The 16,463-nt window shown below is 41.6% G+C and overlaps 1 protein-coding gene across 1 annotated transcript in view; it reads left to right on the forward strand.

Moving 5' to 3' along the window:
• veph1 (ventricular zone expressed PH domain-containing 1) overlaps positions 1 to 16,463 on the forward strand; it is an 80,073-nt gene that overhangs the window by 50,944 nt on the left and 12,666 nt on the right. The window contains exons 10-12 of the mRNA XM_005720551.1: positions 3,628 to 3,767; positions 4,026 to 4,160; positions 13,777 to 13,894. Coding sequence (XP_005720608.1) covers positions 3,628 to 3,767; positions 4,026 to 4,160; positions 13,777 to 13,894 — 393 coding nt within the window. The remainder of the gene's footprint in view (positions 1 to 3,627; positions 3,768 to 4,025; positions 4,161 to 13,776; positions 13,895 to 16,463) is intronic.

A 16,463-nucleotide genomic window follows, 5' to 3' on the forward strand; every position in this document is an offset into this window, starting at 1 on the left:
TGTGTGTGTGTGTGTGTGTGTGTGTGTGTGTGTGTGTGTGTGTGTGTGTGTGTGTGTGTGTGTGTGTGTCACTACTTTCAGATTTCCTTGCATTAAGGTTGCAGTAACAGTTGTTCAGCTAAAGATTTTGGATCTAATACAGACTTGTGTGCGCGCCCATGTCCAAATTGGAGCAGCGTGACAGTGTGACAGTTCATATAGGAAGCTGCCGTAATTGGAAAAAGAAGAAACATGCACATCTCCAAGCACCTGCATCAAGACGGAGGGCATGCACTGAAGAAACACAGCCAGAAAGCAATCAGTAATCAATTTGTCTTGTAATCAGTTTACAAAAGGGTTTATTCCAACCCTTTCAGGCCTGCTTATTCTGATTGGGATGTTTATTTGAGGCATTTTTATTCTGTTTGGGGTGTACAGGTAGCCAATGGCAATCTGGCAGATAAGGCACAGTGAACTAGGGTTATAAATACAGAGGGAGTTGATTAGGGCAATATGTTTAAGTGAGCAGAGAGGCACTGAGGGTCAGGTGACTGGCGGTGGGAAACGGGACAGGCCGGAGCGGCTGAGTGTGAAATGACAGAAGAGGCAGTGTGTGGAAAAACAGGCAACCAGAAAGAATCACACAGGCAAAATCTGCAAAGCTAAGTAGAAACAGATGAATGGTATGCATATGTAGGATGTTTGCAAGAAGCACACGTATGCATGGGAGCAGTTTTGGTGAGCGTGAATGATGAGCACTTTCCTACTTTTGTGCTTGGAGTTCAGGTAGAATCAAAACACCAGTTCAACCAGTTCAAATAAGCAAGAAACAGCTTAAACTAATCTAATCCATTTTCTGAAACTTTCCAATCCATTTTCACAATTCCGCACACCTTCTTCTCATATTTAGGGATTTGGTGCTTTATTTTCATTCAGTTCAGATCATTTCTGCTTATTTTCAGTTTTCCAATTCGATTCGGTTCACTTGGATTAAGCCTTGACTGCCATCTTTTAGCAGCTCTTGTCATCACCTTTTGCATATCCAAACGTTTTTTAACTCGACCCAGCCCCTCCTACGATGATAAATCCTAATGTGACGTAAGTAATAAAAACGCATCATGTGGACTTGTTTTACAAAATGAGCACATTTAGAAAGAAACGCATTTAGCTGGACAACGAGAGCTCCCAGAGCCTACACAGCACATTCAACGATACATGTTATCATATGCATATTACTGCAGTTTAAGTAAACAGTTAGACATGATATTCCAGTGTGTACTCCTTTCTCTGAGCCAACCACAGACACAAGCTTGTAGTGAGGCATTATTTTTTTCACCATATTCATGATGAAAAACACAGAAAACCAGATGCGTACCCAATACAGCACAGGAGGTGGTGATATTTTGATTGACACGTGAGGATGTTATTGCTCCGCCTTTGGCCTTAATGTCATTTTATCTGAGAGGCAGCCAAGAGTCAAACGGCACCCACACATTACACACACATGAAAACAGGAAACAAGACAGAAAATAACAAACTCCTCCTTTGGCCTCTGGTTAATTGATTAAATCTGAAGGTGAATGTAAATATAACCAGCAGTTGTGTACTTTGTGTTTGATGGCTTAGTATTTGGTCCTGCTGGCAATGAGAATCCACCCAAAGGCTCGCAGCCTATGATGTCACGGTTGGTCTCAGCTGGATGATGTCATCATGCTCCTGGCTGACCTTCCCACGAGCTGCTGACCCTTCATCTCACAGGATGAGGATTACACAGAAGAGTGCGCTTGAGCGCTCAGTCCAAACATATATTCTGCACGTCTGCACGTGCACATGGACACAGTAAAAACACGCTGCGTCCACATGCTTTTTTGTCCATGCCGCACTCACAGGGTGCCTCTTTGCTGCTCGGAGTTTTTCTGCTGATTTCATCGTGAGCTGCTCTTGGTTTGTAGATGATGCCTTTTGGGTGGGATTCTGTTGTTATCGTCAGTCTTACTCGTTCTCTTTCTTTTGTTTGAAAGCTGGGTACATTAGTATAATGCAGGACTTTCTAAACTGGAGCTCGTGTACGGCACTGTGCAAAAGTTTTGGGGTTTTTTTACTAATTTTTAATCAGTCCTTCAGGCTTTGTCTGAAAAACAAGTGTTTCTGGCTTGTGTTTCACACTAGATTTTGTACCTGATCAGACAAACAACCAATTTTAAATTGAATCGTTAGGCTCTTTGTCACTGAAGTTATGAAAAAGCACAAAATATCATCTTTGCACCAACAATATGATTCAAAAAGAGCTATGAGCCGAAAACTTGGCAGATCTGAGCGCAGTATGAAGTGTGTCCTTAAAATAATTTGGGGAAACTGAATAAGTGGAGTACAAAGAACAAGTGGCAGAAGAGGATGAACAGTATCTGAAATGAAATCTGGCCTTTCAGTTGATCTATCTACAGTTTGCTAAAGCCTCATCAGAAATGTCAGACGTGTCTCAGTGGAAGCAAGAAGCCAGTGTTAAGGAAGGGAGACGGGGAGAAAAGGCTGAGGTATGCCAACTCACACAAGAGCTGGACTGAAAATCAGTGACAACAGGTCTGATAGAGTGATGAATCCAGATGTGAAATTTCTGGTTTGTCACTGTGCAGAGAAAAAGGTCAGGAGAGAGATACAACAGTGAGTGTCTACATTCATCTGTAAAACGTGATGGAGGCTCTGTCATGCAGTGGTGTTGGGGATCTTGTCAAAACTGGTGGAATTATGAATGTAAATCAGATTTTGAGCCACCATGCAATACCATCTGGAACGTATCTTATTGGCAGTGAAGTGAAAGCATACCTAGATAGCAAACACACAATGTCATGGATTGGCCTCCCCAGAGTCTGGACCCCAACACTATTGAAGCAGTGTGGGACCATGTTGACAGAGAACAGAAAAGCCAGCATCCAAGGAAGAGCTTTGAATATCTTAAACGATTCCTAAAAAGAAATGATAAGAAAGCTAATGTAAGAGAGTCCAGGCTGTGTTGAAGAATAAAGCTGTCCATACCAAATATGACTTTTAAACTCATTAGAATTGTACAAACTCCATTTCCATCTTCCATCCATCCATCTTCTTCCGCTAATCCGAAGCTGGACAAGTGATATAATCTCTCCAGCATGTCCTGGGTTTGCTCGGGGGCCTCCTCTCGGTGGGACATGCCCGGAACACCTCACCCAGGAGGCATCCTTTTCAGATGCCCGAACCACTTCAGCTGGCTCCTTTCAATGTGGAGGAGCAGCGGCTGTCCTCTGAGCCCCTCCCGGATAGCTAAACTTCTCACCCTATCTCTAAGGTAGAGGCCAGCCACCCTTCAGAGTTAGCTCTTCACCACGAGGGACCGGTACAGCGTCTGCATCACTGCAGCTGCAGCACCTGCTGTAGGTGCCGTAGGGGTCGCCTGCATTGTGTGCTGGGTGGCAGCCAGGAGTGGAGGCCCTAGCTGACCGATCCCAATACCAAGACTGTCAATTTTCCATTATTACTGGTATTGTCAGTTTGTTGAGCGAAGTTTGCCAGAGGCAGCGAAGAAAATACACAAGACCACGTGCAAATGCGGAGAATCGTTTTGAATGATTTGGTAAATATTAATATTTTATCATTTTTGCTCTTTTCGTGATGCAGATTCCAGTCGAGGTGGTGCGGCCAAGCTTTCGTTCTCCTGTCCTTTGAAGGGTCACTACTGTCTGTACGCCAAATCCTGCTTCAACCTGACCAGCCGACAGCCGCATCTATGGATTCACATCATGTTGTTACATTTACAGGTGCACCCAAATGTCCCGCTGTAAAAGCACACAAATGTGTTAGTAAGTGTAAGACGTGCATCTGATGTCATTGGTCTTTGGTTGCCTGAAGGTCTGAAATATGTTGTTTCTTAAACATTTCGTATTGGAGAATAATTGAGAACCTTCACTGACTAGGATAGTTTTACGCTCTTGCGCAGTCTTTTGTGTCTTTATCTGAACCATATCTCAGTTTTTAAATTTGTTTTTGTTCTCCTGCTCTTGTATTTTGTCTCTTAGAGTAAGTCCAGCGTACCTCTCAGCACCAGGGACGAGTGTGTCCAAAAACTGGGTTCTCTTTGGGAAAAGACGCAGCTTAAAGGAGCTCACAGCTTTTCTATGGCCATGACACAGCAGACTACCCCACACAAGAAGGTACTGGACCACCGCAGTGTGGGTGGGTGGGTGTGTGTGTGTGTGCGCAATCATGCAGCTTCCTCATAAAAGCTATCTGTTTCCACCAGAGAAGATGAAGTCATCGCTTGCGTAAAAGAAAGAAATAAAGATAGGGAAGCGTCAGCACCCACTTTGTTTAGATATGGAAGGCACTGAATGGACGTGTTTGTATACAGGACCTCCGTTCGCCCTGTCTTCTCATCTTTATCATGTCTGTTTGTGTGTTTGCAGATTTGAAACACTGAGAAAAAGCAATTGAACGAGAGGGGGGTTGGGTGGGAATGGTGTGGGGGGTGAATATGTGCGTCTGGTTTGGTGAGAACGTGGAAATGGGTGGTGTTCTTCGTGCTGTCGCTTCTTATGTGTGACAAGCTAAGTGCTCATTAGGAAATAATTAGGCTCACAAAGAAAATACAGCTGTTATTTGTCTTTCTCTAAACGTGTGTTGTGGTTGCAACCAGCTGTGGTTCCCATATGGAGCCCTTACAGAAAAAAACACAAGTACACTTACAGTGCTGAGAAAAAGTGTTTGGCTTCTTCCTGTGTTCTTAGTTTGTTTGCATATTTTGCACACTTACATGTCAAATTTTAACATTAGACAAAGATAAGCTGAGTAAAAAGAAAGTGCAGGTTTTAAATGATGATTTTATTTATTTAATCAAACCTGTCTGCCCTCTAAACGTTAATAACTTGGTGTGCCACTCGCAGTGTTTGTGATAACTGGCAATGCATCTTTTGCATCACTGTGGAGGAATTTTAACCAGCTCTTCTTTGCAGAATTGTTTAATTCAGCCACACTGGAGGGTTTTCCAACACAAACAGCCTGTTTAAGGTCGTGCCAAAGCATCTCAATCTGATTTAAGTCCGGACTTTGAGTAGGCCACTCCAAAACCTTCATTTTGTTTGTTTTAACCATTCAGAGGTGGACTTGCTGGTGTGTTTTGGATCATTGTCCTGGTGCATAACCCCTGTGTGATTGAGCTTCAGGTCATGAACTGACGGTCGGTCATTCTCCTTCTGGATTTTCTGGTAGAGAGCAGAATTCATGGTTCCATCAGTTACAGGAAGTCAGCGCCAGATCATCACACTGCCAGCACCACATTTGACTGAAATGCTGTGTTAGTTTTATGGTAGCTGTAACGGGACTCAAACCTTCTACTAAGTTCAGTTTTTGTCTTATGAGTCCACAGAATCTTTTTCCAAAAGTCTTGGGAATCATCACACGTGAGACGAACTTTTGTTTTCTCTTTTGTCAACAGGTTTTTCTCCTTGAACTCTCCGGTTTTTGCCCAGTCGCTTTCTTGTTGTTCAATCACGGAAACTTAATTGGGAGTGTGTGTGGACACGTTTATGTCGCCACATGTTAAAACAGCTGCACTTAGCACTTATACACCTGCGTCACATACATACCCATAGGGTAAACAACCTCACTCTCTCACTGTCTGATTTGATTATCCATGAGCGAATTACTTTCCTGATGATCTCAATGGTCCTAAATTAGATCACATTAAACTCTTGTTTGTTTTAGCTGGAGGCCTATAAAAACACAGACCCTGAAGCTACACATGCAGTGATTTTTTACATTTATGGGCCATATAGCCATGCTGATAACACAGTGCTTCAGCTGACACGCTCGTTGTTGTGTTTGGTCGGAGAAATCCCTTGTACGTGCCAACAACAACAGTGACTTTACAACTTACGATGATCATTCACTTTCACTATTTCATGTTAGTAAAACTGTAAGCTCTCATTCCCACTCAATTACTGCTGTTTTATCAGGTGCCTGTCAGATTATGGCCCTCTTTTAAAAGCGTATTTTCTTGTGTGCCACATTTATTACTGTCACTGAGTCCTAGTTCCTTGCTTCAGTTTCTGGTTTTGTTCATGATCGTTCTGCCTGATGTTTGGTTTGTATAACCTGTAGTCTTCCCCGCTTGTGCCCCTGTGTATCACCTTAGTACAGCGGTCCCCAACCCCCGGGCCGGTCCATGAGTCGTTTGGTACCGGGCCGCGAGAGTTGAGGCTCGGGTGCGAAATTGATGGTTTTCAGGATTTTTACGTTAACTCGGTTTCCCTGGGTCTTCTCCCGTGTTGTATTTGTGTGTCTTATTTTGAAAGAAATATTTATGTGTTACCATAGCAACCAGAGAGCATTAAGGGGCAGAGAGGAGGACGTTACTCTCAATGTTGTTGGCGCATTTCAGGAGGACGCTGCTAATAAAGTTACACAATTACACAGTGAATTTGTGTTTATTATTATATTTACAAAATACCACATTTTTTTTGGTCGTGTCATTTTATTTTGTTGTATTTATCCTGTTTTACTTTTGTAGTCTTTTGTACTTTGTGCTTGTCACGTTATCCCTGATCTGTTCCCTGTTCCACTGTAGCTTCATTACCTTTTGTATTTATTGTTCCCTAATGTGTTCCCTAGTGCTACCCACTGTAGTTTGCTTTTCCTCATGGCGCCTGGACTGTGTTTTTCTTTGATTGTTCCAGCATTAAATCTTTGCCGTAGGTTAATTTCCGCTAACGTCCACCATACTCCACACAGCGTATCCTGACATGGACCCTGAATCTTTGTGCTTTGCTCTTTGTTTCGACACACTGAGTCTTTCCTTTTCACTCGCTTTTTAAAAAAGCAATAGAAAAAATGAGATGGTTAAGTTTTTAGAAAAGGTCATGGATCACAGCATTCACCCTCTGAAAACCAGCTTACCCAGTGACTGTGACTCCTGGGCTTTAGAACGATTTACATGTGGCAATGACAATTATAATCACCACTGCCTAAAGTTGGTGCATTTCTGTATACTGCGTATCTTGGTAGTAGTTAGTTGAGGCTCAGGAGGCAGATCAGATTGCCTGCAATTAGAAGGTTGGTGTCTCAGTCCCCAACTCCTCCAGTCTGCATGTTGAAGCCTTCTTGGCGAGGATACTAAACACCTAGAACAGCTACAACACCGTGGACGTTGATTAAACAGCCGTATTTGTTGGCCTGGGAATTTAGAAAAGGGTCTGCAAAGTTTCAGCACAACATTCCAACAATGCATAAGTGCAAATGTCTGTGAAAGAAATTATACTGTGTAAATGGACTGTTAATTGTTACGGTTAAGATCACTGCCTTCACATTAAAATGCACTTAGTGCAAAGCAATGACGGGGAGTGGCAAATACTGCACCGGTAGACTTAAACAAGTTTGCTCACCACTACTAAATTATCTTAGCAGAATGTAAAAACATGCTGATGCTGACAGCTTCGATTTTGGTGATCCGGAAACACAAAACAAGCAAAATTAGTGTTGAGGTGAAAGAAAAAAAAACAAAGGTGTAATTTAAGAGGAGTAAGGAGGAGAAAGAGAGCCACTACTCTTTTCTCCATCCACATTCATCACACTGCCTCTTTGCTTTCTTTCCGCCTTAGTGAGATCTACAGCTTCTCTCCTGTCACTGTCAGCCAAACAGCATCGCACATGATTTGACAGCAAGGAGAAGAGCCGCGGGACAAGGAAAGCTGTTATATGTGTGAGACAGAAAAGGTTACCAGTTACATCCGTACTGACAGGAAGATTTAAAGGGAGACCGTAGGGCTTTACAAGGCTTCGGTGATTTAGGAGGGGCTTGTGTTTAGCTTCTGACATTTTGGGTTAGTAGTTTTATGACACAGAGAAAAGCTGGTGGAAGCAAAAATGGGGGGATGGAGGGCCTAAGGGCAAGGGGGGGGGGGGACCTTAAACAAGTTAATAACACTTGTTTTACAAGTTACAAATACATAAAGTTGGAAAATAGTAAAAGGTTAAAAGAATAAAGATGTAAAAGGATAAAAGTGAAGGAAATGAGGAGCAGAAAGGGTGGGGAGGAGCAAAGATGGTCAGATGGGATGCAGATGAAGAGAAAAGGAAACTGAGAGGAACTGAAGGGGCGGTTAGCAAGGAGTAAACTTTGCCGAGGAGAAAACTTAAGGAGTGGGGATTATCTTACATAGTGAGAGGAAGACATGGCACAAGATACGAAAGGAGACAGAGCAAAGTCCGTGGAAGGAGGTGCTTGAAAAGTATTGTTTCACTCAGTTTGCCCAGCGCGTGAGAGTTTGTTGATACAACTGTGGTGAAGATAACTTTTGATGGAGGGAGAGGAGGGAGGAAGGCGGGGTACTCGAAGATAAAGATGGGACCGAGGCTGTGATTAGATAAAGATGCTCGGGGACGAAACAAGGGTAGAGGAGACAGCTGACCTCTGCGTGTGCCCGTGTGAAAGGAGTTTTATAGTCAGGACCCCGGCCTGCCAGACAGAGCCGCAGATGAAAGTCCGCAGGAACAGAAATAAAGCACGTCCCTGTTTATTGCTTCAGTCCGCCTCTCCTCCACTCCCCCTTCCCAACACTCCCTCTTCTTATCCACTCACCTTTCTCCAGACGTACACTCCCCTCCCTCCTCCTCCTTCCTGCTTCAGTCTCATTCAGTTTCCTCTGCGGAAATTTCACCTATATTCCTACAACCTCATCAACCACATTTTTTCCCTCCATTTCTGGAGTTAATAACAGTTTGGCTTCTTAAAAAATCTTTTATCATTCCCAGTTTATTAGAATATCTGGATTTATGTTAGAAAAAAATGAATAAGATAAGATTTTAAATGGCAAAAACAACCTCAAGGACGCATTTTGCAGATTTGGTACATTGAGCATTGTTGCAGTTGCCGTCAGCCATGTGCACTGGCAATCTCGCATCTTGATGAAAATATAATTGTAAACTTAAACAAAATGATGAAAGGAGAGAGAGAAATGATAGAGAGAGGTGCACAAAGGGGGTTTATTGAAATCTCTGCGAGGACAGACAGATTACATTCAGACGCACATAATCCAGCCTTTGTTTCTTCATCTCTTTATTGAATCCACCTTTCGGGGCTTGATGAATCAAACATGGCCATGTTTGTCCACACAAGCTGTTGCCCGGCTGCAAATTCATCTCTCCAACCTCAGCAGCATCAAAGCTCACATTTGAAAACACATACTGGATGTTTGTTCCGTGCATTACGGCCTTTCAGTTGCGATAATTTGGTTAGACACATACGCTGGAGTTTAAGGCATTCTTGTAATGGGCTCTGGAAGCAAATACATCTGATCTTACTCATTTTTCTTTGTTGGTCATTCATTTCTTCTTGTATTTTGCAGCAGATGTCGGGTTTGCATTCACTGTTAGACACTGTTGCTCAACCTCTGACTCACAGCCGGTCCTTTTATCTTCTCTCTGCTTCTGTCTCCAGTTGCTGCTTTTCAGAGGTTTGCTGTGTCATCGGTAAACGATGTTAAAGCTATTTCAGTAATTGGCTCCTTGAAGGTCCGTAGAAAAGCTGTTTCTGCTTTTTCTTTTTCACTTGTAAAGCCAACAAAGACGAGATTCAGGTGAGTCTAAACTACGACACGATTCACGAGTCGTTCTGGTTTCTCATCCATCCACAGAACAACACCGTCAGGTCAGGTCAGTTTCGTAATTTGCTGGACAAAGGCGGTTTGTGTATTTCTGTCTTTGTACATCACCAATTTGTGATTGAAGTGCAGACTTCCAACTTCAATTCAAGGAATTTTACAATTTGTTGGGGTTTTTTTGCATTTACTGTTCAGGATATTTGATATGATTCAAAGTGTTTAATATATTTTAACTATAATTTTAAATATGAGGCCCAAAGAGAGATGTCAGTGCAAGTGAGGCAGGCCATCGTTAGGCCGGAAAAAAAACAAAAATAAACCCATCAGTGTGAGAGAGAGAGAACAAAAAAATCCGGACTGACTAAATCTAAAAACAATAAATTCACTGAGCAGCTCAGCAACACCAAAAAATGCCTCAAGTACCACAAAACGCGACCGAAGTGGCCGACAGGATTATTCCCATGGAAACAGCTTCACAACATCTTCACAACATCAAACCAAGTCAAGAACACTCTCGGGGAGGTAAGAGTGTCAAGGTCTATAATTAAGAGATGCCTTCATGAATGTGAAAACAGTGGATTTACAACAAGCTGCAAACCACTGATTACACTCAAGAACAAGAAGGACAAATTAGACAGAAAACATTTTTAAAAAGCCTGCGCAGATCTGAAAGACATAGAAAAGACAAACAAAACCAAGACAAATGGTGAATGATGGGAAGAGAAAACAGGCATGTATGGCTGCCAGTAGAAGCAGGTCACTAGTGTTTATGGATGATGTGACTGCTGATAGAGCAAGATTTGATTTGTAATTGTAATGCATGAACATATATTTTTAATATATAATCAAATGCTACCACAGCCTGATAAGCACTCCTTTCAAAACGGGTGGAGTGGTTCTTTAACTATATTAACATTTGGTAGATAACCCCACCTTTGACGCTATTTAAAGACGGCTGTAAAAAGTCGTGACACCCTCTGTGGGTTTACATTGGAGCCAGTTTGAAGCTCAGAGGTGCAGCTTACTGACATTTCCTGGAAATACTGCCCGGAGCTGCAGATGGCCAACGTTAGATACTTTAGCTAAATCCTGCTAACATATTATAATCAGTTAAAACAATAAACGCTCTCCTATATTTCCAGATAGCAACATATTAGGAACGTATTAGCGTAATTATGAAACACAGTGGAACTACGAGTGGGGGGAAGATGTGCACTGTATTTTCTAACATATTTGGTACCTCTGCAGTGTAGTAGAGTACAAGTATAAAACAGTATATTGCGAAAACAGTCGGGTAACGTATTTGTCATACCATTCGACTCTCATCTCCTCATCTTCTCTTTTATCCTTTCACTAACTTTCTTGTCTTTCGCTCCTGCTTTTCTTTTGCAAATCTTTTTCTGCATTTGTTCATTTTGAAGCTTACATCTCCTGAAGACCACTCGGTCCACTGCACGTTATGAGTATATTAATGTTGGCGTAAACCCACAGATGTTCGGTCTCTCCCAAACCACATATGGTCTGGGTTTATCTGTATCTGCAGGCAAATCCCCTTCATTTTTAGTCATTTAAGTAGTAATAACATAAAAAATCAGATGTGACATCTTTCCTTTTTAACATCAAGGGGGATAAATTAAAACACACTAGTAGCTCAGCACAGTGTAGCTACGTTCAGTTTTTTCTTATAGTCATTTAAATCCATCTGCATTTGTTAGCCTGCTTGCTGAAGTCAGAAGTTTTACTGATGATCAGTGTGCAAGAGCTGTTTTTAGAGAAATCCTGGAGCCGCGTGTATGTGGTAGGTTTGCTTCTGGGGTATTTGAACTGTGCAATCATGATAAAAGAGATCTGGGAAACCACATAACAACACTGCAGAAACATGGTTTTAGTTAAAGATAATGTAAATTTATGGTAAATGTACGGTATATGTAAAAAAAACAAAACAAAACTAATGGTAGTGATCGATCATTTTCATGTTTTTCTCCAAGGAAGAAAAAAAGAAATATGTCAAGTGTCACTGAAGTGTGTTTGTGTGAATTCAAAGTGAAGTATAACTCTTACCATGTGCAGGAGGTCTTGTGGGATTTCTGGTGGGGGTCTAGTCTTCCATTGTTTGCTCTTCTGACACAGATGCAAAGTTGATATTTTCAGGATTTTTGTTACGTAGCTACTTCTTAGAGTTAAGAATCCCTTATGCATGTGTGATTTTGTATTTGCTTATGCCCTGAGCTGTTTAACAACCACAGGAATGTTAGTATAATCTAAATAAAACATAGATATATATAAAAATCCCCCGCTCGCCCCTGCGGGTGGTTCATCCTTCAAGCTCGGGTGCTCTCCCAGGGGCCCGGGAGCTCGAGGGGCCTGCGCAGTGTCTTAGCTGTTCCTAGGACGGCGCTCTTCTAGACAGAGATCTCAAATGTTGTTCCTGGGAGTGGGAACCACTCTTCCCAGCCTGGGGGTTACTGCACCGAGTGCTCCGGTTACCACTGGGACCACTGTTGCCTTCACCTTCCACATCTTCTCGAGTTCTTCTGTGAGCCCTTGGTATTTCTCGAGCTTCTCGTGTTCCTTCTTCCTGACGTTGCTGTCATTCGGTAATTCTGTAAACTCTTTGAAAGGTCTTTTAGTGCTTTTCGTGCAAGGGTCTGTGTGTTGCATGTAAAGCACAAAGTGACGAGTATAATAATAACAGCAATCCGGAGCTACGCCAGCAGCTCAGGAAAAGCTCCGGAAAAGTGCAGCAATCAGTGCAAGAATTCTTCCATGAACTTGATCATGATTGTTTTAACCCACTTAAACACATCTTTTAATGAAATGTTTTTCATTCTTTTTTATTAAAAAGAATATATTTAACATTTATGACAGATAGTTAGATAAGTAGATACTTTATGGATCCCACAAAAGAAATTGTTGTTTTATAGCAGCATGATAAAGGAAGAAAATAGTACAGTCTACAATAAAGTTAAAGTTACACTGTTATGTATGATTTAATCTCTTTGTTTTTGAGTTACCTCAGTTACAGCTGCTCCGGTCCCTTGATTGATGAGCCAAGAGATGAAAAGGGGGCGGAGCAAGCCTAGATGGAGAACTGCAAATTGGCTCGTTCCATAGCTCTGGATCATGGGGGGGGAAATGGAGTTCGTTATGTTAGTTTCAGTTAGGTTTTGTGTGTTTTTGTGGGCTGATCAGCCCTATTTAAGTTTCTTTGTCTCATTTAGGGAGGTCAGTTTGTTTGAGTTGACAGTATTGTTTGTTGCTAACTTTGAGTAGATTTCTGTTACTTTGACCTCTTTTATGGGCACAAGATTTTGATTTTTTGTATAATTTAACCACCTTTGTTTTTGGGTTAAATAAAAAAACTTTTTTTCGGGACTTTAACCTGTGCCTGACTTTCTTTCACTCGCTCAATCACAAGGGGTTTTATAATACGAGAGAGTATAAACATGTATATATACAACAGTGAGAAAAACAAAGAAGTGAAAATTGATTAATTAAATGCATTAATAAATACTATGTAGACTATAAATCTAAGAATGATGTCGTAACTTTCACCTTCCTGTTTTGGCTAAGTCATCTTATGGTGCTCAGCTGGTCCTCGTCCTCTACCTGCTTTCTTCTTTTTAATTCAGCCCGAGCCTAATTTTTGTACGTGTTTTTTTCCTTTTTCATGCAGATTCCAAAGCTTCCAATGATCCATCTTGGACACCACTCAGTTTTTTCTAATGTTAAATTCTTCTGCTTCAGCACAGATGCCTGATCTCTCCGTGATATTTCTCATTACATAGAGAAATGGGAGCTGAGCTGAGCTGATGTACTCATTCCTTATCTTATCCATCCTGGTCACTCCCAGTATGAACATATGCACCTACAGCTCTGCCTCCTGTCTTTTTGGTATTGCCAACACCTCAAACAATGCATCATAGCATGCCATCTTGTAAATCTACCCTTTCTCACTTGCTGGTATCTCTATGTTACAAATCATCCCTCACACTCCTCACCACCCGCTCCACCCTGCCCGCATCCTGTTCTTACTCTCTCTTGTGCACTGTCCGCTGCTTTGGATGGAGGCAGTCACTATTGATCACAGCAGATAGAAAGTTTAAGTAGGACAGTTTAGTATTTGAGATGCTCAGTTGTTCCATGTATTTGTTTCCTTTCCGTTTGCCTTCAGGACCTGGACAACCTTCAGATCCAGCTAGAAGAGGTGCGCTTCTTCGACTTGTTTGGATACAGTGAGGAGGAAGGAGGCTGGCTCTGCTTCATGTGTAACAACCCTGAGAAAGCTACAGGTACACACACGCACACATATATGCACGCTAAGACGGGCACTGAGAATAGAAGGAATGAAGAAATGAGCTCTTCTTATCTGAAAATTGAAGCCCTCCACCTTTATAAACACTTCACTGTACATTTCCGCTCTTGCATATCGTCAAACATTGAAATTACACACTTTGCCTCACACACTTTGTCCTCCTGCGGTTTCCCCTGAATGGCTCCCATCCTTTTCTGTCTTCAGAGGAATGAACAACAACTAAAGTGGGATTTTAAAAGATTGCTTTCTCATTTCATGTCATCTCACCAGCTCTCTTGGGCACAGTTTTCTCTCTCTGGGGAGCTCCATGGGATGTTTTCCCTCAGAATGCCTTCGAGGCACATGACCTTTCCCCGGAAAAGTCAAGGAAAGTGCAGCAGAGAGCAGCTCTTACAAAACAGCTGCCACCCTGATTTAAGCATTTTTAAAGTCACTATAAGCAGTCAGTCACTTCCACCATGACTCAGATGTGATTGCTTTACTTTGGACTGGTGACCTTTCGGTGAGTGCTTTGTGCTGATGAAGTAAGACTTGGAATAAAGATCAAATCTTAAATCACCTTTGGTTTGAAAATTGCAGTGCTTAAAAATGTATAAACCATTCATAGTTTGCTACATTTCTGCATAAATACTACCAGAAAGTCCCAAAATCAAATAAAGAGAAGCCAGTTTAAAGCTAAACTCATTCTACGATCAGGATTTAATGAAAGAGATTCGGGACCATTGCTAACCTCTCCTGGAGTGCTCAAGCAGAGATCCCTCCAGGAGCGAGGCATGTAATCTAGTCACGTAATAGTAGTCGTGTAATAAAGTTTAACTGTAAGATGCTCCATGTGTGCGCGAGTGAGTGAGAGTAACATCAGTGGTATGTGAGAGCGTGGCGATAGATGTAGCTGCAGCGCACAGAATGTGCTTAAGTGAAGTGTGTTCACTTCATCTTAATGGAATGAAGTCCAAGTTGGCCCAGATATGAAAGCAAGTAACGAGCTATGAACCAGGCTAAACGGGTAGGAGCCATCAATCAGACAGAGCATGAAACATGTTTTAAGTTAAACATTTCTTCGCATTTTTGTAGATGTTTAAATATCATTTATTAAAAATACTGAGGAACTTTTACTTTGTGCCATGCATACATGAGAGATCACTAGGACATTTACTGTTGTATTGTAGCGTTAAATAAATAATTAGAGAATCAGCAGAAAGCCATATTCAAGTTTTGTGAGGTTTTCTTTCGCTTTATCTAATGAGAAAATTCTTATAAAAGGCAGGTATAACTAAAGACGCTGCCTCTGTCTGTGTGTGTGGCAACATCTCAAATAGATGGACTACAGGTCTAGATTGGCTAACCCTAATGTTCAGGCCAGCTGTGGATACTTGGAATAACACACAGATCACAGTCCACTTGGATGTGGCTCTTTATAATAATGAGAAATCAGATGAGATTAATGAGAAGTCTGTTTAAACAAATGATCTTCATACATTTAAGTGGTATTGACATTTATATGGCTCATTTCAAGACTCCTTGATATAAACAATACAGAAGCCAATTGAACTCCATTCTTTGCGCTCCGCTGCTAACCGGTGCATTCACTGACCTGGCTGAATGACTGCAAGGAATGGATGGTTACCTTTTTAGACTCGTGCCAGTTTCTCTTCATTACAGGAGGATTTAGAAGGGGAACGGTGATACCCTTTGTCCCTGTGGGGCTCTGTGTGTGTCTGTGTGTGCCTATTGTGCAAAAGTCCAGAGCCACTCCCAACGTCTTTGTATTTTGCCAGAGTTTGTTCTCATTTTTCAAGTGCTCTTGAGCAGCTGTTCTCCTGTGTTTCGAACTTTTTCTTAGGACATTGGCTGCTTTTTCACTGTGATTCAGTCCAGTCGTTGTAGCATTTGCAGAGAAATGTTTTTTGTGTTTTTTTTAGCCACTTAGCACTGCCCTATGAATCATCATAAAAAAACTCACAGGATGAAGCAGTGTTGTCTACACATAACAGATAACTTAGCAACAACCCATTTTCAAATGGTATCTTTAGGCACTTTGTTACCAGCGGCCTGTCACAACAACATATAACACATGTCCTCATTTATTAAGTTGAATCTACATAAAATGCCAATGATAACAAATGACCAAGCGCAAACACTGTGCTGCTGTACTGAAGAAGATTTTTTCTGACAACTTTTTACTTTTACTTCCTACATTTTTAAACAAATATCTGGACTTTCTAAGTAAAGAGAGTCTGTACTTTGCCAACTCTACACAATTTAGCAGACATAAAATAGTGTTTTATGTCTGTCAAAATAGTATTTTCAGGGTGTCCTTACAAAAACTAAGGAAACCAGAGAAGTGGAAGACAGAACAAGAGGTAGAAGGCCTAAAAAATTATCTATGGCAGATAGTAGCAGAAGTATCTTAAGTGTAGGGATGGGTACGTTCTGACATAAACGGTAGTAACCAGACCGAAAAGCAGCGCACATTTCGGTGCTTTATTTCGTTGCTTTTTTTTCCTGAGCTGTGATACACTTCTAGCCAATCATTTTACGTTTCC

This window comes from Pundamilia nyererei, unplaced genomic scaffold, assembly GCF_000239375.1.
Source record: "Pundamilia nyererei isolate P.nyererei 1_Seehausen unplaced genomic scaffold, PunNye1.0 scaffold00003, whole genome shotgun sequence".
Lineage (NCBI taxonomy): Eukaryota > Metazoa > Chordata > Actinopteri > Cichliformes > Cichlidae > Pundamilia > Pundamilia nyererei.